The 25,208-nt window shown below is 30.5% G+C and overlaps 1 protein-coding gene across 2 annotated transcripts; it reads right to left on the bottom strand.

Annotated features, from left to right (window-relative positions):
- Positions 1 to 19,707: 19,707 nt before the first annotated feature.
- LOC122628700 (vacuolar protein sorting-associated protein 28 homolog) lies at positions 19,708 to 24,071 on the bottom strand. Of its 2 annotated transcripts, XM_043811249.1 has the most exons (4): positions 22,499 to 24,071; positions 22,118 to 22,417; positions 20,875 to 21,100; positions 19,708 to 20,795 (listed from the first exon to the last, which is right to left on the bottom strand). In XM_043811249.1, the coding sequence occupies exons 1-4, from the start codon at positions 23,959 to 23,961 to the stop codon at positions 20,376 to 20,378; spliced, it is 2,409 nt and encodes an 802-aa protein (XP_043667184.1). In that variant the 5' UTR covers positions 23,962 to 24,071; the 3' UTR covers positions 19,708 to 20,375. The 2 variants fall into 2 exon arrangements, with proteins under 2 accessions (XP_043667184.1, XP_043667175.1); XM_043811240.1 differs by lacking the exons at positions 22,118 to 22,417; positions 22,499 to 24,071 and adding an exon at positions 21,390 to 21,528 and having other exon boundaries at positions 20,875 to 21,123.
- Between the last annotated feature and the right edge of the window lie 1,137 nt (positions 24,072 to 25,208).

The raw sequence follows: 25,208 nt of genomic DNA, 5'->3' as shown, positions 1-25,208 counted from the left end.
GAAAATACTCAGAAACAGTTTCGCTATGATACTCAAGGTATTTTCTCTCGAATCTCTGAGATTTCTCGCGTCCTGCACGGGACAAAAACGAATTCGTTCTCTTTCCTTCCTTTCTCTTTCTCTCTCTCTCTCTCTCTCTCTCTCTCTCTCTCTCTCTCTCTCTCTCTCTCGCTCTTTGTATTCTCTCGGATTTTAACGAAAGAAGAGAAGAGAAGCAAGCAAATGTATTGTTCGTGAAAGAAAGACAAAGTCGATGCGACAGTTCTGTCAGAAAAGAGGACGCATAGTTCTCTGTCAAGGTATATTCTACTCTCGTAATATCAAGTTGCACAAAACTCGTTAAAATTCCGCAACTCCGCTTTCCTTCTTACGTCTAGTACAATGCGGAAATAATTTGAAGAGCTTTTGCGTTGCTCGCGTGCTCTTCTATCCTTTCCCCCACCCCTATCCCCTTATTCTCATATTAGTTTTAGCGCTTCTACACACTGAAATTTCTTTTCGTGGTAACATCGAATAGTTATAATAATTCATATATAATATAATGATCTATATCAAATATATTTTGTACGATAATTTTATTAATTATCATTATTATGGACAGTTATAATGATAATTTCAATTTGTGGACTTAACGAGAAATCTTCATCTATCTTTAAATTTCCTACCAGAATGTATACGTAATGTATTTCCATATACATAGATTCATCCGTATTCGTATAAACGTATATATGTGTATATGCGTACACAAATCCACATATTAGTTTTAGTTTAAATGGTTGAGCATAGTTGAGCTTAAATTGTATACGAAGTTACACGCTATGAAGATCCGTAAATTATTTCAGTCCAATTTTATTAATTCTGGTTTCAAAGTGATGGAAATTATTTAACCGAATTAAATTGAAGGAAATAAGAATTACAGAGGGATATTTAAAATAGTGTTAACCACTATAGCGAACCTCATCGGTTATGCTTACTCTTTTTTTCAGAAAAATTCTTATATGAAAAATAGAATCAACGTAATTAAAATTTTTGATATAATTAAAACAACTAATCGAATTTAAATAAAAACAAAGTAAAAAGGAAAAAGACAGAAGCGTATAGACATGTAGAAGTTTTCGATGTCAAAATATCATGATATCGATACTATCGCTTTTTGCGATTGATACCAGGCAGGAAGATTGAAATTCCGTCCGGCGTCCGTGTAGACAACAGTGAACGCCGGGCGGAAATAATTACGAACGGGCAATTTGGTTACAATTAGTTTCTCTACGTTGTGCGGATCCTCGCATAGCGTGTGATCAGTGTAAACACGTTGAATCCTTTCAGAGGCGAACACGATAATTTTACAACCGCAAACATTAATTTCCGTATTTCAGGATGTTTCATCTTATCCGCCAAAGTCTCGTTTCTGTCTAAAAGTTCGTTTCCGAGTAAAAGTTGACGAGACGCTTTTGACACGAATTACCATACATACTGTATACACCCACATACATATATATTTATACGCAACGATCTCGTGGATTTGTGTTATTTCAAACAGCATGACATTCCGTTAAATCGTATATGATTTAGTGCACGTAACTTCGACTACGTGAATCCAATAAGAGTACAGAACTCGTTTTGTACTCGAAAGAATTCAATATTCCGTTCCCATCATTCTCAAAAATATCGAATTGTTCCTGATCGTGTTGAGCACGATAGATGAATGGATAAACGAAAGAAAAAAGAAAAGTAAAAGACGAAAGGATTCCTAGGAATAAAGTGGTGAATAACAATCAAGAAAAACCGAAGAGTTTTCACAAAAATGTGCGAGCTACTGAGCGAGCAAGCGAACGAACGAAAGGGAAATTTCGCATTCTCGATAAAATTCAACCTGTAGAAATGGCGTCGAAGGAAAGGACGAAGAAGAAGGTTGAATTTTTCGAGTATGATTCGTGATCCGGTGTGAGTGAATTTAGATTTTCAAAGTCGTGATTTCAGCGTCGAGAAGGAACGCCTCTGAAAAGGACGTCACGTATAAAAGGAATCGTAGAATCCTTGGATGCTTGTCGACTACTCTCCGGTTATCCTTTCCTCTTTTTCTGATTTCCTGCTGAGAATATTGACGTTATATTAAATCTCGTAGAGTCGGAAGAGTGATTTATCGCTCGATTCAACAAAAAAGAGAGAGAGAGAGAGAGAGAGAGAGAACGGAAACGAAAGGGAAAAAAGGACGAAGCATAAAGAGAGAGAGAGAAAGAGAGACAGAGAGAAAGAGAGAAGCTCCCGTAAATTCTTCCAATCGCCGACAAATGTTACCAATTTACTGACGAACAGCTGTGCTGAGATTTCGTATGAACATAGCGATACGCTTTCGCTTGTCTCTCGACGCTTTTTTTTTTCTTTTTTTCTTCTTTTTTTTTTTTTATTTTCTTTTTGTCAACTCGATAGATTTTTCCCTCGAATGATTTCTCTCGAACGTTATAGACTCGCTCGCTAGGATGTCAACGATGAAATACTCGTTATCCTTTCCTTCTTACTTTTTAGTTCTATCATCGATTGCATTGCTCAATGGTTACGTTTCACTCTTTCGTCGTCGATACGACAGACGTAAAAATAATATTCGATAAAGATCTGCTTTCACTCGATCTTTTTTTTTTTCTTGTTCTTTTTCTTTTTCTTCTTTCTTTTTTTCTTTTTTCTCTCATTTTTTTTTTTTTTTTAAACCTACATAGATATCGATTTCACTCGCGTCGATTACAAAAATGCAATTTTCAGGAAATTCTTTCTGCAAATGTACGTTATTTGATCGAAACGCAATGTTTGACGAAGTTCCGGAAGTTCAAACAATATCGATCGAATAAGAAATTGAATGCGTCCATCAAATTCATATCCAGACACGGGCAGCCCTGTGCTCACACGCTACAGACCCGTTCTTTCATTTTTCATAGCAGGATTCGAACGGATTTTATGTCGCGTCAGCCCCTTTGAGCCATGTTCAAAACGTGAAAATTCAACGATGAACGAACAACGCTGAACGACGACGTTCGATCGGGTTACATCTTCGACAAACGATCGTCCGTTCCTTCTACGACATTCGATCTATCGTTTAAATCGATCTCCATGTCATTTTTTTCATATTCTATTTCTTAATTTAGTTTTGATTTAGTTGTTAATAGTTTCAGCGTTTGAATTAAGTCATAAATATTTTATAATAAAAGTTTCTAATTTTACAATTGGTATATATGTATGTACCTATTTCATGTTTAAATGTTCTAATTTTTTAATTTAATTTTGATTTTATAAGAAATTATAGATAATTTATGTATAATCAGAATTTATTTTTTCACAATTTTACATAGTTCCATTGATTTAGTTCATAAATAAATTTCTTGATGTTTTATTGTTATAAACTTCTTAGAACAAAAGTTATTTATAAATTAACTCAAAGATTATTTATTTATTTATTTGCTATATCAAAGATTAATATTTGTTTATCAATTGCTATATCAAAGATTAATCTGTAATCTTTTATGTAATCTTTCTCTCTTTCTCTCTCTCTCTCTCTCTCTCTCTCTCTCTCTCTCTCTCTCTCTCTCTCTCTCTCTCTCTCTCCCTCTTTCTCTCTCTTTTGAATGTGTCTATCGTGTATCCCGTCCCGTTTTGCAGCTCGCGATCGAATTCCATTCCGGTTGAACAAGGTTGAGTCTGAACCTTGGTAAATCGAGTCGCGGCTTTCCTCTTTCTCGTTGTGCGTTCTGGAATCGAAGACGTTCTTTTCTACAGATTACTGCACTCCAGGAGACCGATTTCTCTTCGTTCCCGCATTTATCGGAACGAAATTTCCGTCCTCGTTTCCATGCAAATTTATCCGTGAAAAGAAGAAGAATAAGAAGAAAAAGGATTTAGTAGAATCGTTCGATCTTAGACGAGAGAGCTTCCGGTACAAACTCGGACGGTTCTCCTATATGACGAAAGTCATTTCGATGAAAATTTCAAATTTGATTTTCCGATCGAATTAATCGAACACCAATAAAATAAAGTATTTTCTTGTTTGGTGAAAGATATTACAAAAGTTTCATAAGGAACTTCTTATAATCGCATAGAAATAATAAGAAATTAGAAAACTTTCGCGAAGATCTTCTGGTAGAAATAATTTTTCAATATATATTACCGTATTTATCATTTTTAATTGCCAATATAAGTATCAAATGATGTACGAAACACTATACGAAGTAAATTAAAATTTTTTGTCTACGATCCAACATCCTTATAATCAGAAACACGAAGTTGAAAATAATCAAAAAAATATCAATTTCGTCAGGGATATTGCAAAATGTGTAAGACTAAATATTACTTACAAAAAATAATGCTTGTATGAAACTGATCGAATAGAAATATTGATATTTTTATATTATATGTTAGGATCGCTTATCGGATATTATTCATTTTTATTTTTTTTGGATTTCAATTGTGAACATTTTTAGCAAGTATGAATAAATCTTGCGAGAAAAAATCTTCGTTTTTTGCAAATCGACGTCGTCACTAGTATAAAACATCTCTTCCGTGAAAACTTTTTTATGCTTCTTAATATTCGGCATAACAGTATAAGCGGTTGCAAAACGACAATATTCTCTATGTCCTCTTATCACAAGACATAAAATTGTCGTCCGGTTTTTACGACAGACTTTATCTCGAGAAAAGCGAGAGAAAAGCGGGAAGAAGATTTGCATACGGCACTTCGACTCTCTCGAAACAATTCGAAGTGAGTATGTTATGGCAAAGTCGATATCCTAGCTATAACATTTCTCTACCAAACCTGCTATCGCGTTAAGATAAGAAAGTGGTTCTGATTATATATTTATTTATTTTTCACACCGGAAACATGCACAAGCCCTATTCGTCCGATGCTTAATGATGCATACTTACTTTTATAAATAAAATAATATAAACGATTAAGTATTTAACGAGATAGATATTAAATTTATTACTGTAGCGATAAGTGTAGAATTTAAATTGATATTAAATAACAATTAAAAAATGCTTTAGAAATGAAAATACAAAAATTAATAAATAGTAATAATAAATTATATTAAACTAATTATAATAATATAATTAATAATAAATAAATTATATTAAAGTTATAATAAATTTGAAAAATCTTGGGCTGCGTACATTTGAAAAGTGTGTAAAATTGTTTTCTTATAACGAATAATGGTTAATAACGATGATGATGAAGCTATTGTTAGTATCAAAACAAGAACAAATATATTAATCCAGTAATGTTATTATACAATAATGATACATGTGACACGCACCAAGCATGCATATCCATTGAACGTGCCAGAAAATGCATTTTGTTATCATATTACCTATCTATTCTTATCGCTTCCTATTTCACATAGCAATAAATTACTTTTTATTCAACTGACTTTACATTACAGCATACGATTTATAAATGACAAATCACAAAAAATTAATGAATCTCATATATTCTTCTAATAATAAATATATCTAAATTATTTCAATGCTTTAAAATAAAAACGTATTAATATAACGAATGAAAAGAATAAAAAAAAGAAAAATTTTCTAAATATTCCAAAGTTACGATACAAGCGAGATATTTAATTGATTTTTTCGATGTAATAAAAAAAGATTTTAATACGCGATTTAAAGTTTTTTCATTCTGATTAAACTAAAGATCCGAGCTTCTTTTAAATTATTTCAACGCGTATTTTACATTCCATAGAGATGAAATGATCTATCATCTCATAAATCATAATCATAAAATACTATCCAGCAAAAGTGACTATATGATAAGAAAAAAAGAAAAGAGTTTGATAAGACAAGAAGTCATTTTCGATAACCTCGAAAATAACTCACCATCGAAAGTTGCCCTCTTGAACCACAGTCTGTGGGGGCTTCTTCGACATATATCCACTTCTTGGCTTCATGCCCTAATCACTGCTTTAAAATTTACTCTAGATAATACGACGAACTTATTACAAACCATAATTCCTCATGCGGTAAAATTTAAAAATTCGATCAAAAAAATATGAAAAATCTACAATATGAATGAGATTTTCACTTTTTTTACAGATAATTAACAAATCACATATATACGAAGTGCTAATGTACGTAATATTAAGAATACGGCACATTCAAATATTTCTACAAATTAGAAAAAAAAATTAATTTCTTAACAGATGTAAAGACTATTTTAAACTATTTGATATATTTCCAAATGTAAAATTGCAAAGTAATTATGAAATAAATGAAATGGATACGTAGTTATGTTTCAAAGTATTTTCAAGTTTTCCGAACATGTTGTTTATATTTAAAAGCAGAAATTTTCATTCGTAAGTAGAAATTAAATTAGCCGTGGCAGCTCAATTAATTCTATGTATTCTGAAAATAATCATACATTCGCACAAAAAATATGGTACTTACCTATATGTACCTATACTTAAAAGATTTCAAAAGTTATACCGACGCATACAATTCGCAAAAATTCTTTTCTACCATTTCTAAATAGAATCATAAATCTAAATAGAATAAATAAAATAAATAAATTCGCAACAATTATTGATTATTATAACATAGAAGCGTTCAAAAAGATCCTGTCCTGAGCTGATAAAAATGAGCATGTAGAATAATTAAACAATGAAAAACATAAATAAAGAAAATTATACTAATCAAGAGTAAATTCAAGAGAGGAATTACTCTCGTTCTACTCGTCAATAATTTATATCAAAAATTAGAAGTAGTAATCCGTGTTGATTTTTTTCTCGACACGATGGATATCAGAGGATTTTTAATTTCTTCATTTACTACTTATGAAGTTCTGCGATGCTTCCAAAACACTCGTTGCAGGTTGAAATTGAGATAGCTTGATCCATAACAAGTTGAAAATGAGATAGGTCGACATCGAAGTTGATTGAAATCGCTATCGATTAAATTTATATTAAGAAATCACAGTGATGATCTGTAAAGTAATGTTAAAACAAAAATCTTATGAAAATTATTGTCACAGAAAGTTTGTTGAAATTTTTGTTATGAAATTTGAAGCATTATACCAATTATCTTTTATAAAAAAAAGTGTACTATCATCTTCGGTGATGCATTGATTCTAATTCACGATAGTAACATATTAATTTAACGAGACGATACTAAATTTAATTCGAGTAGTTTCTACATTTTATTTATATAGAAAAAAGAGACGAGAAAACTTATAATATAAAAACTAACCAATTCTAGGTTCACTAGGATAACTTTATTAAACAAAACTAAATAACGAAGTGCTCTCAATGACGGACGCAAACATACTGCCTCAGTCTTGTGTTTGTTATTCTAGACTCTCATCACATATATACACATACAATACATACACACATACATACAGTGTTTTTGTTATTTCGTTCATACGTACCACCGATACCTTTCTTTACTAGGAGACGTAGTTGTAATACACTGTAACTAACCATCGATATGCCTAATCCCTCGTTGACAAAATGACAAAGCACTCTATGCTGGTCCTTTAGCGTTATCGCTTACAATTCGGCAATCCTGAGCAGTTAATCATCTTCGATTAAACTATACTCCGTTCAACGAGTCGAGTCAGTAGAGGTAAACAAAACATCACGTGATAGATGCACAGAATTCCAGCTATTAACTGCCGAACGGGTAGTGAATTGTTGAATTCAAGAGAGAATTTGCATAGGTCATTGTTAGGGCTTGCTTCGACTTCCCTCCCGGAAAGTGTTACCGTATCTGAAGGTTGCGAATACGTTCCTGTTCTGATCACGTCCCAACCACGTACATTTGTTTACCTTTCCTAACTAGACTCATTGAACGGAGTACAGATGAGACGAGTATTAAACGGAGATGTCTCAAGACTCTCTACTGTAGGTTTTTGCACTCTGGCTTAATGTATATGTGAAAATCGTAAAACGTGTTTATTGCTATAGTTACTTTACTAATTTTTAAATATAGATATATATAGAGAGATACTATAGTGTATATATATATGTGTAAGCTAAAAAACTATGTATAAGTATATATATGTAGGCATATGTTATCGATAATAAAATCAATAATGTGATAACAAAACCAGATATGTATATCAATAATAAAAAAAAAAATAGTAATATTAGATTATTCATACATATGAGAAGAAGAAATGAATCGATGGTACTTGAAAAAAATTCATTAGATCCAAATTACATAAAAAAATTACGAGATATTACAATTTTTGTAACGGAGGAAGATTCGTTCAGTTACAAACGTTTAATGTTTGGAATTAATTGCACGCTGGAAATGTTTCAGAGAATTATGCGATTGATATTGGAAACTTGTGAAGGGGCAATATCTTTTATCGACGATATCATTGTAAATGGCAGAACCAAAGAAGAACTTGAAGTTCAGACTAAAGCCAATGCCGAAAGTATTAGTCGATAAAAGAATAAAGCTAAATAAGGATAAGTACTTATGTGTTTGGAAGAAAAGCAATTGTGTTTATGTGATATAGAATCTCGTACTGTTGTTATCAACCATTGAAATCGAAAGTAGAAGAAATGAAAAACTTTCATATTTCCAAAACTCTTGAGTATTAGGAATCAATGAATTTATATGAAATTTAAAAACAATAAATAAATAACGAATATCAGATATTATAAATGTTAAAATTTTTAATTAACAAGTAGGAAAACATTAGAAATATATGATGCAAAACAGAAAATGATAATTACGATAGACGTGAATCCGGTAGCTATAAGATGGGTAATAACATAATCAAATGATCAGAATCGATGGAGAGTAATATATTATGTACGTAGAAACTTAACAGACTGTAAAAGAAGATACTCACAAGCCAAAAAAATAGCTTTAGGTATAGGTAATATATGCATTGGAAAGATTTTATAGCTGGTTGTATGATATAGAATCCGAATTAGTAACAGGTAATAAAGCACTAAAGTACACACACACACACATATATATATATATATATATCCCAAAATCAGAGCCCGGTGCAGACGAGCAGCAAGTTGACACATGGAATTTTATCGTCCGTCAAACGTGCGTTGCGAAATTCTGTCGTATTCACCGACCTTAACGTAAAACTTGAAAGATGGATGTACCTCTACAAACCATTTTAAGTATAAAGTAGTATATGAAAAGAAATGCATACATAGCTGATATATTATCACGGTTAAGTGTAGAGAGTAAACATACAAATGGAAGCAAAAACGACGAAAGATATATCGCACAGGGAAGAAAGTAACACCACAAGCAATGACGATAAAAGAAATATAGAAGAAATCGAAGAAAGATAAGGTACTCTCAGAAGCAGTATGAAATAATAAATGGGAGGCATCAAGAAGCAGTACGAAATAATAAATGGGAAGGCATCAAGAAGCAGTACAAAATAATAGGTGGAAGGCATAAGAAAAACTCGCCATTTAGAATTCCTAAGGATGAATTAATTATTCATAATAATTTAGTATTAAGAGGAACGCGCAAATTGTTATTCCACAAGTTTAAAAAAAAAAAAGAGAAATTAGAATTAACGCACATGGGTCGTCCGCAACTTTTGACGATGAAAAATCGATTGAAAATAAAATTATGATAGAAAGTAATAGATGAAGACACGTTAAATATCGTTGAATTGTGTAAAAAATATCAATTAATTCAAAAAATTCTATAGTCAAACCTTTCGTTGTAGGAATTGTACAATCAGTTGTAATGGATCGTTACCGACAAGTGAAAATATTTAGTTGTCACAGATTATTATTATCGATATTTCAAAATGACAATATTAAATAACATAATAGCAAAAATAATAAAAAAACATTTATTTGAAGTATTTGCGCGATTTGAATTTCCGAATATTACAGTTTGCAATTTACAGACAGATTTAACAGCTTGACTGGGCGATAATAATATAAAAATAATATATACAGCTCGGTATTGATCTCAAATAAACTGAGAAATAGAAAAATGAAATAGAAGATTCTAAAACGAAATATAACATATGCAGAAGGAAAGAAATGAAGCAAAGAATTAATAATATATTTTTTAATTCATCATATTCAATTACAGAAGTTTCACAAATGTTATTTGAAAGAAAATTAAAAATTAACTTACAAAAGTTAAGTAAAAATATAATATATCTGTTGATAACAAAGGTAACAGAAAACGATACGTGAAAGAAAATTAAAGAGAAAAATCATTTCGATAGATATTTCGAAAATAAAACGAATGGAAAAAAGTTAGATTCGGAAGATAAAGTTTTGATTAAGAAAACAAAAGAAAATAAGTTAACCACGAATTTTAATTCAAAGAAATTTATATTAAATTTATAATAATGAGAAAGGGAGAGAGACAGAAAGAGAGATAAAAACAGAAAAAGAAAGAGAAAGAAAGAAAAGGATAGACAAAGAGAAAGAAAGAGAGGGAGAGAGAAGAGAAAGAAAGAGAGAGAGAGAGAAAGAAAAACAAGGAGAAAGAGAGAGGAAAAGAGAGAGAGAGAGAGAGAGAGAGAGAGAGAGAGAGAGAGAGTTGATCGAAAAGAGAATACAATTACTTCGAATCAAAAGAAGAAGAACATTATAAGCAGAATTTGATACAATTTATGATACCAACGAAGAGGAAAAGATTAATGATGAAAGGAAAATCAGTAAAGATGAAAAATTGTCGGATAGCGAGCACAAAGTCAGTAGAAAAACGAAAGAAATTAGAAACTTTTTCAAATGTATCAAATAGACTAAAACGAATAAAAAAGATACCATAGAGATACGAAGATTATAGCTGAATTCAGGGCACATTGAAAAAAATAAAATAAAATAAAATAATTATAAACTAGAAATAATGAAACGAACGAAGGAAAATGTGCATGTTAGATAGTTATCTAATAAGAAATTATATTGTAAGAAGAAGAATCTGAATGTTTGTTTATAAAACTAAGCGTTCATTTGAGAATCTTTTGTGGTAGTTATCCTCGAAGGTATTGTCAAACTTTGTATTCATTTGAAAATAAGTACGAGAATGTTTACTCGACACCAAACAGCTAATAACATGTAATTGTTTTGAAATAGCAACTGATAGTCATTATTCAGATAACCACTGTTCCGTAGTTAGTTTTGAAATAAGCCTGAGATAATTTTATTCAATATTAAATTTACTAATAAATAAATTTACTTCGTATAATTCATATTTCTTTAATTTTTTTCGTGCAAACATTTTTGTACTACTACTTTCTGATATAAAACTGTATATAAAACTGATTCGTATTCTAGAAAGCTTTCCGATAATAATATTCCTTTGTTTCCATTTGAGAGAATGGTATAATACAATCTCTTTCAGATAGTTGAACTATGCTCTGAAATAGTAACTTACAAATGCAATGTCCACTAGCAAAGAGACTTCTCTAGATGTATAAAAAATTTCCATAAAAATACTTCGAAATAGAATATTTGTAATAGAATTTATCTTGTGATCATTCTCTAATTTGATCTTGTGATCATAACTAGAAATATATCAAACAGTTTTCAAATCTTTAAATTTATTGATTGACATTAATTTTTGTATAATCTATAAAACGTTTTAAACGTATTTTACGATTAGTATATTAAAAATTATTATAGTATATTAACACTTCGTACATTTACAATTTGTCATTTATCTACAAATAAACAAAATTAAGATGTTATAAGTATTGTATATTTTTTGATCAAATTATTGAATTTTAATATAAAAGTATATATACATAAAACTATTATATTATTATATTACATATATATTTTTATATACATTTATATACATACGCATATATTTAATTTTTTAAATAGGAAATATTCTAATTTATTACATAGGCCACGAAACAAAAAGTGACTATATGCTGAAAAGTTTCTCACAAACTGTGATTAAGAGGGCAACTGAGTTATTTTCGAGGTTATCGAAAACGGGGCTCGTGATTTCTTATCAAATTCTTTTCTTTTCTTCTAAGCACGTAGTCACTTTCGCTTGTCAGTAGTTTATCAGTAGATTTCTGTTAGAAATAATGGATCATTCCACCTCCTTAACACGTAAAATATGTGCCGAAATAATCTAAATTCTAAAAAATACACATATCTTTAGTTTAATTTGAGTAAAAAAATGTTTAATCATGTTTCAAAATCTCTTTTTATCGCACTAAAAAAATCAATTAAATCTGAATCCAAATTTTCAAGTATTTAGAAAATTATTCCCTTATTCTTTTTATTCGTTATATCAATTTTTTTCTTGCTAGTGTATTGCAATAATTACGTATATTTATTTATATAAGATTCATTATCTTTTTATTATTTGTGATTTAGAAATTATATAGCACATCGAGTCGCTTGAAAAAAATATTATATTGGAACACGAAGTAGGAGATATAAGAAATAATAAGTATTATATTTCGATATTAGATATTTCGATTGTAGCAAATTAAAAACTACTAATATACTCTTATATCTTAATTATACGACTTATAGCATTTTCTATAATTTCTCTTATCTCAAATAATCATCGAGAAAAATATATTGGTTTATGGTATAAAATAATTGCGATAATTGTATAAGAAAAAGAAATGATAAAATTGAAGACAATCCAGTAGCAATAATATCGTCGCCACGAAATTACGTTCCGTTAAATTCTTCGGTGAATTCTCAATGGAAACCATCTCATTTCGATTTTTCCCAGGAGAATCGAATTATCGATCGGACCAAACGTCCGAAGGCTATCGTAACGGCTGCGATTGTCGCCAGGCCTCAGGACACGCGAATGGCTCCCTTGTGGCACCCCTTAGAACACGATCTACCCCTATGAAACGAGCACGCACAGAAAGATCGTTAACGAACGATCGTAGTCTCTCTTTCTCTCTCTTCCTTTCTCATTACGACCACCGTAATCGCCGTGGCGGAATAAAAGTCAAAGAATCGACATTCTCTTTGCCAGAAGACAAATATCATTTCGTTTCTCGATTTCATAGCGGAACTTTTTTACGCTTTGCTTCGATCCGCTAACAAAATAGATTCTTTCGATTATCGATCCGATACAAAAAAGAATAATTATAAAGTTCTAAATCATTCTAAAATGTATTATTGTACACTATATTCTTATTATTATTCTCATTATACATCCTCGAAGGTTAATTACTTTTAAATTATATACGTGTTTTAAACTGAATTAAAAGATATACAATATCTTTTAAAAAAAATTTTTAATTATTGGTTTTCTTTCTTCTTTTTCTTTTTTTTTCTTTTTTAGAACAAGAGGAAGACAAAAAAAAAGGTGTTTCTACTTTATAAGCAATTTTTTCGGACAGGGAATACTTATCGAATTCGAACATTATAATGGCTATGGCGATCAAATGCTTGAGTAGCCGACAGCATCAACATAAAGTACGTCCCAGAGGATGGCTTCATCAGAATGAAATACTGCAAGGAGAAACTAATATCATACATGCAACACGATCTCCGTAGTTCGCTACGATTTGTATGCGATTTCAGTAATCTCCGTCATCTTGGAAATTGCATGTCTCGCCGTGTCGTGAATGAATACCATGAGATAACGAAGCTTTCGAAACGAATCCCTCGAGTACTTAAAAAAAGAAAAAAAAAAAAGAGAAAAAAGAAAGAAAAAGAGAGAAAAGGAAAAAGAAGTAATTGATCCTTCCGGATCATTAATTTCTTTTTTCTCTACGAGTCTGACGAGAATTCAAGCTCTCAAGTCCGTATAAAACTCATTTTTATTGAATTTTATCTGAAACACTGATCTTGTCTACTCGTTTATAAAATAACTGATACGACAGGAATTTCTTTACGGATCAATTCCCGAAAGTCGGCAAGTTATCCTCTCGCAGAAAGTGTATGTACGTTAAACCAGCAAAGATCGTCGAACTTGCCACAAGAAAAGTCTCTCGTTAGCTTATCTTTTAAACGAAAATTTTAAATCGGTACTTTGCCCGGGATACCGTATCCCCAAAAGAAAATCTTTTTTTAGATACGAACATCGTCGAAAGCAAGCTCGTACCTTCCTCACGATATATTTCTACTCTTTTTTAGACCTTGTTAAAGGTATCACTTTTACCTATAAAATAAAAAATAAAAAAAAAAGGAAAAATACCGATGAGAAATTTGAGAAAAAGTAACCAAAAATGAAGAAGGATAGAAAAATCGTAAAAGATCCCCCAAACAACTTTCGTGTAAGAGAAGTTATCGGAGAACGAATTTACGCCGTAGCCTTTTACCTTCTCTTCATTTTTCATCGATCAAGAAGTCGCATTTCTCGTTTCTCTTCGATAATCTCGCATCTCGTAGACCGTACTCGGACGAGCGTAAATCCGATTTCGCGAGGGATATCATCGTTCTTCGAAACACGTAAAAGAAGAGAAATATCGTTCAGATACTCAGGTGCTCGAAAGTCGAGAAAGAGGGGGAAGAAAGAAAGAGAGAGTGAATGAGAGAAAGAGAGAAAAAGAGAGAGGAAAGAAGAGAAAGGGAGAGAAAGATTCGGATATCGCTTCCTGTACTCACGAAACCACCCTTTTTCTTTCTACCCCGGCGCTGACGTATCGGGAACAATTTTTCAAAAGCAGCTCACGTAGCACAGATGCGATATGCTTTTTAAGCGACAAAGCTACGTCGAAGCTGCGTGTGTTCGCACGAAATACCCTGCGTTTCGTTCGCTTGCGTGTCTGTCCGTGATGTACATACCTATTTCACTGTGCATATTTTTGTATATGAGAACGCACATGTATATGTGTATATTATGCTACATATATGTATATGAATAGGTACTCGGTAAAGTTAGAAAGCACTCAATTTGAGTACGTCACTGGGATTTATGGCGATGCACAGATAATGGAGAAAAAATCGTGCGGTAATACGAAATCTATGAGAGACACACCGGTCTTTACGATACGATTTCTGCCGTGAGGAACTCCTCGAAATCTTCCCGATAGAAATTTATCTACGATAGAAAAGAGAAAAAGAAAAAAGCTTCCGAAATACCGTAATCGACTACAGCGCAAACGTGGAATTTTAATCGACTTTGAACAAAAATTCGATAAAAGAAATATCTTCTTTACAAAAAATCTACAATAACATATATTAGATATATATAAAAATATATAATAATATATAAATGCATGAAAAAAATATATATATCCTTTTAAATTTGTTTTTCCGATCTTCATTATCGATGATCAATAAAATAACAATTTAAATGAGATAATCTCATTTAAATCATCAAATCATTCAAGTCATTCGTCATTCAAATCTCATTTAAAAAATATATATATATATTAAAACTTCGTCAAAATAAAGAAGATATTTATCTTTTATTAGCGTAGATTACAAGCAATCAATAAAACCATGGTAAATAGTTTAATATTCAAACAAAAAAATTGAACGTTTCATGAAAGACATTTGCTTATGTCATATTTTTATCTCATTTCTATCTTTTTTCCTATTTATTAAATTCTTTTTTTTTTTTTCTTTGTTTCTTATGACTTCCACATTCGAGTTCAAATGCAGTCCTGACACTTAAGACATAAACACGTAGTCTAGACGACAGGTCCACCCTTTCCATTCTCTGATTGCATCCAAAGAATGCAACCACGATCTCGTCAACGCAGCCCCTCGTCTACTATCCTCACGCACGACAATCTGGAAGACAAGTACCTCTTCTTCCTTTTCTATTTTTCTTTTCGCTTTTCTTTTTCTTTCTCTTTCTCTTTCTCTTCTTCTTCTTCTTCTTCTTCATTTTGCAATTCTCTTTTTTCTTCGTTCTTCGTGAATAACATCTACAATACTACAAGGAATATACTCTTTCTCTTTCTACATGTTTCTTTTACTTTCGTTTTTATTCGTAATCTTCAAACGAAACAGGCCGACAGAAAAGAAAACAACAAATATATTCTCATCATTCTCCAATGAAAAATAAAGATCATATATACATATATATTCAGCTTCTACTATCTACATTTATTTTTTTAATTACTTGTCAGAGAAAAATTATAACATCAAGAGTAATATATACTTTGATGACAAAAACAAAGAAAATCCTTTGAGATCATTTTCTTTGAAGTATTATATACATCCTAATTTGTAAACTACAAAGACATTCTAATAATTTTGTCATTTCAATTTTTAATCCTTGGTGTTACAATTATTATTATTTTTTTTTTTTTCTTTAGTTTATTCTCAGTCAACTCTGATTTAACTTTTTCTGGTTTTAATATCTCATGTGTTTACGTACGTATACATACAGGATATCTCAAAATAAGTGGGAAATTTTTTAAGAGGAAAGGAATGACTTTAACATATCTAAACAACGAAAGAAGTACGTATAAACGTATGTCCTATTTGACTTTGTTTTTGAGTTATAACAGATTTGATTTTCAACGAACTCTATCTGCTTACTTTCATAAGAGATGTTCAAAATGACCTTCTTACATCTGAATATAAACAGACGTCTTATCAATGACTGTTTTATTCTCTTCATATGTCCAAACGTTGCTCGAATTTGCTGGAAACTTTGTCCAGTTCTTTCACAAAGAGTTTCAATATTATCGATAGATATTCCGTACATAATGGATTTCGTCTATCTAATGAAAGACTTATCGTGATATATAATTCGTTATTATTCGAAAACAAAGTCAAATAAGACGTGTGTTTAAATAACTTTGTCTTTTATTGTTTGGATATGCTCAAGTCATTTCTAAAATATTTTCCATTTGTAATAAGACATTTTATACGCTTTAAAAAGAATTTGTAAATAAAATTATTCCCTACCTGTATTATTAATTAAATAAAGTGTCGCGTCGGAGTTGATTTAAAAAAAGAAAAAAAATGTTGTACTAACAATTAGTAGTCACATCATAGTGTAGAAGGTTAAAGATCTGATGAATATTTAAATAAAACGAGATAGGAGAAATTAAGAGAAAAGGAAAGGGAAAAGAAAGAGAGAGAGAAAGAGAGAGAGAGAGATGGAATAGCAGTGTAAGAAGATGAAGGAGAGATAGGGAAAATAAGTCTTCCGAGCATATTTACTCGCGATTCGAGGGATTTAGATTGAAATAACATCGCGTAAGCGAGCGACAGGATGGATCGACGAGTAAAGCCCGTGGAACGAGGTCGAGAAGGGAAAAGGAAGGAAGCGTCAGCGTCTCTTCGAGAAAATATATATATATATATATATATATATATATATATATTGACTCCCGCCAAAAGACACCTCGAACATTTTCTGTCATGATGGAATAGCTTCGAGATTGCTTTAAAGAGAAACAGGACCTTAAGCTAGTCTCGATGGCAAAAAGATTGTGTTTTATATCCTATTTCAGTGAAAAATAATACGAATATTTTACGAAATAATTAAGAATATAAAAATAATAGAATTGTAAATGGTCAACAATTAAAGTGACATTAAAAAAAAAAAGAAACGAATAAATACACAAGAGTCTATGTACATTAATTGTGTATATTTTAATGTCTAACAAGTGGCAAAAGTTTGTATCATTTACGTATATTATTATTTAAACAAAATAAAATTGTTAAATATCTTTAACTCGATTAAATATCATAATGATATTTTATTTCTAATTATTTCATGTGTATTTATAAAAAATTATCAAATCCATTACGAAGTACACAGATATATCTGACAAGACACAAAAATCCTTTGTAAGTTACGTTCAAGATCGGTTCGAGAGAGGCACCGTCTTCGAAGAGCTCTTATTTCGTACCTACTTGAGATCCTTTGGGTTTCACCCTCGTCTAAAAGAAGGATCAACCGTTGACGTTGACGAGTATCCTTCGAATTGGCTGACAAAATGTCCAATACCGTTCTCCCTTTAATATGTCAAAATATAAAAAACGTTTCTTCGTGAAGATGGAACTACTTTCTTTTTTTTTCTATCTTCTTTACTTCGAATTTTTCAAGTAAAAATAAGAATATTTTTTTCTTTCCAGACGTCGTTCGTTATCTTTCTAAAATAAATTGGAAGATCCATGAGATTAAAGGAATTCGTTATAGCTCGTTTCGTGCGTTTGAATAATAATTAGCGTAACTTCATTGATAAATAAGAACGAATGAAAAGCCGACTCATACGTTCAATAGAATCTGCAAAAATGGACGGTCTCTATATTCAATGAAATAGAGGTTTGATTTTCGGTTATATATCACGGAAGCTCGCAATGAATCGATCGAAAGTCAGCCAATGGGCGAGGTATATTTACTCGAGAGTATTTCCCTAACACGATATGCATCACTTAACGTCTAGATACGATAGAAATGTTCTGACGATCATCTCTGAATTTTTTAATGCGAATTGAAAAATTCTAAATTTACGAAAGCAAAAGCCAATCTATTTGTCTTCGTTTTATTTTTATATTTCTATCCATCGCGATTTGATGTATTTGTATTATTATATTTATTATGAATATATAAAATGTTAATAAGTATTAATTAATTTATTAATTATATAATTATCATTATTAATTTAGAATTCGCGTAACGTTTAAAATTCATGTTAAAAAATAAAACTGCAAGATTTAGGAAGTAACAGCGAACACAAACGGAAAGAGAAACAAGTTGACGGGGAGAGATTGTAGAGATTTTTATTATTAAAATGCTGACCGTAGTAACGAATCCGTCTAAAAGGAACAACGTTGCAATGGCCAAATGCCAACGACCGAATATTCCATTACGGAGACAGCCAATGTCTGAATCTCTCCGTTTCAATGTCGCCCTCTTCTGCCCTCGGGCATATGCAGAGCCCTTCATAAAGAAATTCTCTCGTTTGCCGACTAAAAAAGGGGATAGAAAAAGAAAAAGAAAAAAATTTGTGGGAGAGAGATAGAATTATATCGAAAAAGAAAATTTACGAATATTAATCATATCGAAATATCATATAAACCATTTTCATAAATGATTCACACGTACATACACATATCAGTAAATATTAAAAATATTAAAATTGTTATTTAATTATTTGCTCAAAAAATAGAACCGAATAAGACACAAGGACGAGTATTTTGACTCGAAATTTCTAATCGTGGTTTGAGAGAAAGATTTTCCTCGGAGAACTTTCGTAAAATACGACAAGTAAACGAAAAGAAAGAAAGAAAGGAAAAAGTAAAGAAGTAATAGTTGGAATCGCAATATCCGCGAGTCATGTGTAACGTTGCTTTTGGCGAACGAAGAAAGAAATAGACCGACGGTAAAACCGGCAAGGTAGATTTGCTTGTTGGTAGAGCTTCGGTTTAATTTAGTTTAGCTTGGTCAATAGTTTGGCTGTTATTGTACTTGAACGACCGTGGCTGCCGGCATCACTGTTGTTGCTGTTGTTGTTGCTGCCGCTCCTACTACTACTGCTGCTACTACTACTGTCTGCGAGCGTCGAAGGACTACCCTCTTCATTTGCATACCGGGTGTACCCGCGTAAATACGACTTGGAAAAGTCTGCAGCCGGCACATCAAAGGGACGCGGCTCGAATTAAACCCACGCTGGCATTGTTCGCAAACAGCCTGCCCGAGAGATATCGAAGCTTTGCCATCGACAGGATCGATCGATACCATTCGAGCAGGTTTCTAGCTGTATTAGACTTTAGTTCACACGTTTTCGATCTTTCTGTAACTTTTTAATAGATTGATGAATCATCGAGAGATTCATTCTTCAAAGTTCAATTAAAATTAAAGTAAAATTCTATTCCTTTTTATTTTCTTCGATATAATCAAAGCAACAAATAGTTCGTATTAACAAACACAACGCATGTGCTTATCCTAGACTACTCTACATTTAATATTCGCAAACGTTCGACGTAAAGTTATCCAAAAATTAGTTTTTGATTCACAAAACAGAAAAAAAAAGATCTAAAAAACAAAAAATTCATCTAATGATTTTTGGCTTTCTTTCTTATTCCCCGAATAGAGAATCACAATTACAAATAATTTTATCACTCTAATAATATACATATCTTTAACATCAGGTGTCACACACTTTGCAATTCACTGTGTACGGTTTAGAAAGTATCACATCGAAAATAGTTAACTCTGTGCATAGCTATACATATGTATATATATATATATATATATATATATATATATATGTTTTTATATATATACGTCACTTATATTTATATTTAACTCAGTTACATGTAGCGAGCAAATGGTAATACGATAAATCCTTCGATATCATTATCTTCGCATAAAATTGAAGGAACAATCGGAGGAATATGATTCGACATGAGTAGTTCTCATTGCAAAAACTTACGTAATTGCACGTAATACGACCTGAACGATTGGAACGAATATCACTGCATTAATAAAAATAATGTCTGAGCAGTGAATTTGTTGAATATCCAAAGTTAAGAATTATGCAAAATTTTGTTGAAAGCATTATAAGATGTTTCAAGATCAAAAATAAGTTGTCTCACTTGTGTATCTGACAGTTCATCTGAAGCAGACATATTATTTAATGTCTGTAACCATTCTGCAATCTTTTCTTTTCCATTAAAGTCGCTGGATAATATACTAAGACGATTCATTGTATCCATTAAATCCCTCAAATCTGGATGTAACTGATCCATAGCTTTGATTTCTAGTCGAAGTTTGTCCATCAAAGTAATGAACAATGAAACAATATCTGCGATACACTTAGAAGTATTTCCTTTGTCATCTTTGATTGTAATTGGTCTATCTTCCTTAATCCTTTCCAGAGCAGCTGGACAATCCAACCGAAATGCTCTTGCAAATGCATCTATTGTGGGAAACTGGTCGCTTTGAACCTAATATATGATATTCGTATATAAGATAAAAGGAATTATAAATAATGTTAACCTATAAATATCATATCAGAACATATACCTGTTTAAATGCTGCTCTGTATTGAACTAACAATTTACTGCATGCTGCTGTATACTCCTTCGGTGTGACACAATCTCTGATATAAGCCTTTTCTAAATGTTGCAATGTATTAACCACTGCATAAAGATCAGCTTGATTGTCATGCTTTTCTCTTTCCCTGGCATTTTTATATAATTTCACTTCTTCGTATAATTCTGGACGATCTTGAGCAACCGACATTATTGTGTATGGAATAATAGAAGAGTGAAACTGGAATTAAAAAAACAATATAAGAGGTTAGGTAGACAAATAGATATAAAAGATAATTAATCTACGTTAGGCTTTATAAATAATAAAATTATAATACAGTATTAGTATAATTCAGTATTAGTATTTGAAAAGATAAAATATTGATTATCTTTATAATATTCTTATCATTTATCGCATCGACCTATGACACATCAATCTCATAATATTAAACTACGTATAAAATCCGTGTTATTTGATAAAAAAAATTATAATTGTATATTACATACCTAAATAAATTATTTGTCGGACAGGATAGCCTCAAATTCTGGTAATTGTATTAAAAAGAACAATAATTTTTAATTGATTTAATTGACACGATATACAAAGACTTCGAGTCCGCGTAGACATTAGTGCCATCTATTGGACAAGCTACAAAAAAAAGATGGATTCTATACCATCTCAGCACGTTTCAATTGATTTCAAATTAATTATTTTTGCAGTAATCTTCCATTCGTCGTTATTCGATAAAAAGACAATATGGGATTAAAATAAACATATATAAATTTACTTTTGTAACAAATGTAAATTTATCTAAAGATAACAGAGTAATCGAATGATGAAGAAATGAATATAATTACAATATGTAAAAATCATATAATAAACAAATTATTAAAATCTACTACGTATATTACATTACAATAAAAGAGTTACAATCTCATTTCCTAATTTGTTTTAAAATTTAAATATTTTTTCCATTACATCAAACTTTTCATCGTTTGATCTTTCTTTGCAAGAAGAAAGTATTTTTTCCATTTCTAAACATGAACAATGAAATTCTTTAATGTGTACTTTCTCCTTTCTTCTATCAGGTACCTTAATTTTGTTAAGTATAACTTTTCTTTGCTCGTTCGAAACAATTTTAATATACGTTATGTTTAATACCGATTTGGAATCATCCATTATATCCCATGGTGGATAAATGTTTACAATGCTTTCTGATTTCATTTCAATCTTACCTACGATATCGGGTATAACAATCATAGTAATCATTTTATATGATATCTTTTCACTTGATGATTCAGACAGATTAGATTTTCTATGATTTTCATTAGTATTTAATAAATTGAAAGAATCGTCTAAAACAATTCCTTCTAAAAATTGTCTGTACAAATGCATTGTACATTTATCTACATATACGACCACGTGTGGCATAGACGTACCATCTATATCTGCTTGCTTCATTTGATGTTGCCACATACGAACAAATGATGTTTGTCTATTTACCAATGATTGCAATTTTGCTGCTAAACTGTTCCTAGAACAAAAATAGAATTTTATGTATTAATATATAAGAATTGCCGTATAGAGAGATATTTAAATTATTAAAAATATTTACTTTTTTATTCTGCGCTTTTTCTTACAAGAATCTAATATTTGTAAAGTCATAGCAGGCCAGCTATTTGTTCTTACTGGAGATGTAGCAGTACTTATAAAAAGATTTGTTTGACTTAATCTACTATCTATGCTCTCATTAGAAAAGCTTGTTGCTTGAGATATTTTGTCTAATGAATGATTATTTTGAAATATAGATGACACAGATTTTATGGATTCTGTTTTAGAACACAATATTTCATCTGAATCTTTAGAAGATTCTATATTCCATTTATCTGCAATCTCACAAGAAAGTTTATTCTCATTAATTTCTGCTTCAGAATAAAATGTCTTGTCTGAATCTTTAGGAGAAGCAGCAGACCATTCATCTATAGCCTTACATAAACTTTTGGATACAATATTAGACCCAGGAATAGAGTTTTTTGTTAAAGCAATCACTTCTTCATTATCTATATCTTCTATCATACTATTTATTATTTCATCATTATCACTACTTAAATCTGTAATCTCTTTGTGCTCTATTATATTACCATCGTCGCTAGATACTGACTCAATCACTGGACTGTTTTTATCTATAGAACTATTGTTAATAATTACATTATCTTCTATCATAGAAGAGTTTGAGAGAGTAGGAATAATCACATTCTTTGATACACAAATTTCTTCATCATCTTTACCGCAATCTATTTTTCCCTCTTTTGTACTGGATGTAAAAATTTCAGGACTTACAGAATTAAAATTTGGTGATGTATTAAAAGATAATAAGTTTATATTTCTATCACTGCAATCACTTGCCTCAACAATAGCAGTATTTAATTTATGTATTTGATTATTTTCAGTAATGCATCTTCTACGTCTCCTTTTGTAATAATATGGATCTCTAACTAATATAGGAGATTTGTTGTTTACATTTTGTGAACTGTCATGTTCAGAATTTGCTACAAAAAGACTTTTTTTTGTGTTAACATGATCATCTATATGCAACTTGATTTGTTTCTTTTTAGCAGAATGATTTAACTCCTTTCTATTCTTTCGTTTTAAGGTACCAAGAATTGGTGAAGTTTTTAAATGTTTACATATTTCACTTGTTATAAGATTATAATCTGACTTTGATCTTATATTATTATAGTATTTACAAACACCAAGAATAGGAGAAGTTTGTGCTTGTATTGATATAGGCGCACCCAATATAGGTGATGATTGATAAGATCCTTTATTGGTTAGATCATCATTATTGTTATGAATTTCAATCCACTTGCGTACAAAATCTTCTTTTTCTGTACTAGGTATTCTTGCCACATTTTCGTTAATTATAAATTTATTACCATCAGATTTCTTTAATCTATCAACTGTATTTAAATTTATAATAGATTGACCAAAATTTAACCTCTTGATGTATTTTGGTTTTCTTTTATATCTCTCATTTTGCGGAACATTTTCAATTTCAGTATCATCGGAACTTAACATTGGAGTATAGAAAGTATAATCTGAAGATAATATATGTATATATATATACAAATGTTTATATATTAAAAACGAAAAGAAACAAAAGAAACATGACACAGTACACTGATAGTCGCCATATTGTAATTCGATGAAAATAAATAAAGTTAAAAGGAAAGTAAAATCTTGAGAGCTTATTCATCTTAATCTTATGTAATACATGACGCAAAAGGTATTCGAAATTTGTACAAATTTATGTAGAAATTGGAAGTAACGTGGATAAATAAAAAATTATAAATAAACAAAATATTTAAACTTTATCAAATGTTTTGGATGTTGGGTGCAGTAAGTTGTGTGTACATGCCTGAATCGATCGAAATTTTAGCGGGGAAATTGTAATCATAACACTAGATTTTAATTTTATTTATTTGCATAATTTTATTTATCGTTGTAAAGATAAACAAAAAATATTATACATTAAACAATTACAAATCGAATAATAAAAAATAATATAGAAAATACGCATATAGAAATAATATTAAAGTTTCTCGTGTATTTAAAAACATGAAAAGGAACTTTTATTAAAAAATCTTGTTTATTGCTACACATTAACATTACATTTATTTTCTGATATTTTCTAAATAGCTTTTCTACGTATGTATATATAATCATGAAATATTTGGACCGTAAAATACAACTCGAATAGCTGGATGAAATTCCAATCCCAAATAACCATTACGTGCATTATGACAAAAATGTTGCATTCGAAGCTTAAAATTCCAAATACGCTCGATGTTTTTCCAATAATTTGAAATATACGATAAAGAGAGGATGAAAATATTATAAAAAAAAAAAATAAGAAAGAGAAAGAAGAAGAAAAATATTTCATTTTTATAAAGCATTAACATATACCGAAATGTATTAAAATCGTACTGGGAATAATTCCATTGATCATTCCAATGAAACGTGATACGTAAAATATCTTTTTAACGTAAAGAATTAAAAAAATACGATGACTATTGTAATTCACAATGGACAACCATAATTTATTCGGAATAAAATCAAAAACAATTATAGTTATAAATTACTTTTAACAAATGAAAATAACAATCAGTTTTCAATAAATGAATAAGACTTATAATTACTTATTAATTAGAGATGTAATCCAATTCCTAATAATCTTCTTTGTCGTAACTACAGTAAAAAATAATTACATGGTCCCATAATCGGTAACATTTCCTTCTACCCTCTTACACATCTTTAATTCATCT

This window comes from Vespula pensylvanica, chromosome 1 (assembly GCF_014466175.1).
Source record: "Vespula pensylvanica isolate Volc-1 chromosome 1, ASM1446617v1, whole genome shotgun sequence".
Classification (NCBI taxonomy): domain Eukaryota; kingdom Metazoa; phylum Arthropoda; class Insecta; order Hymenoptera; family Vespidae; genus Vespula; species Vespula pensylvanica.
The sequence above is the reverse complement of the archived record's forward strand: the minus strand, read 5'-3'. Positions and strand labels throughout refer to the sequence as shown.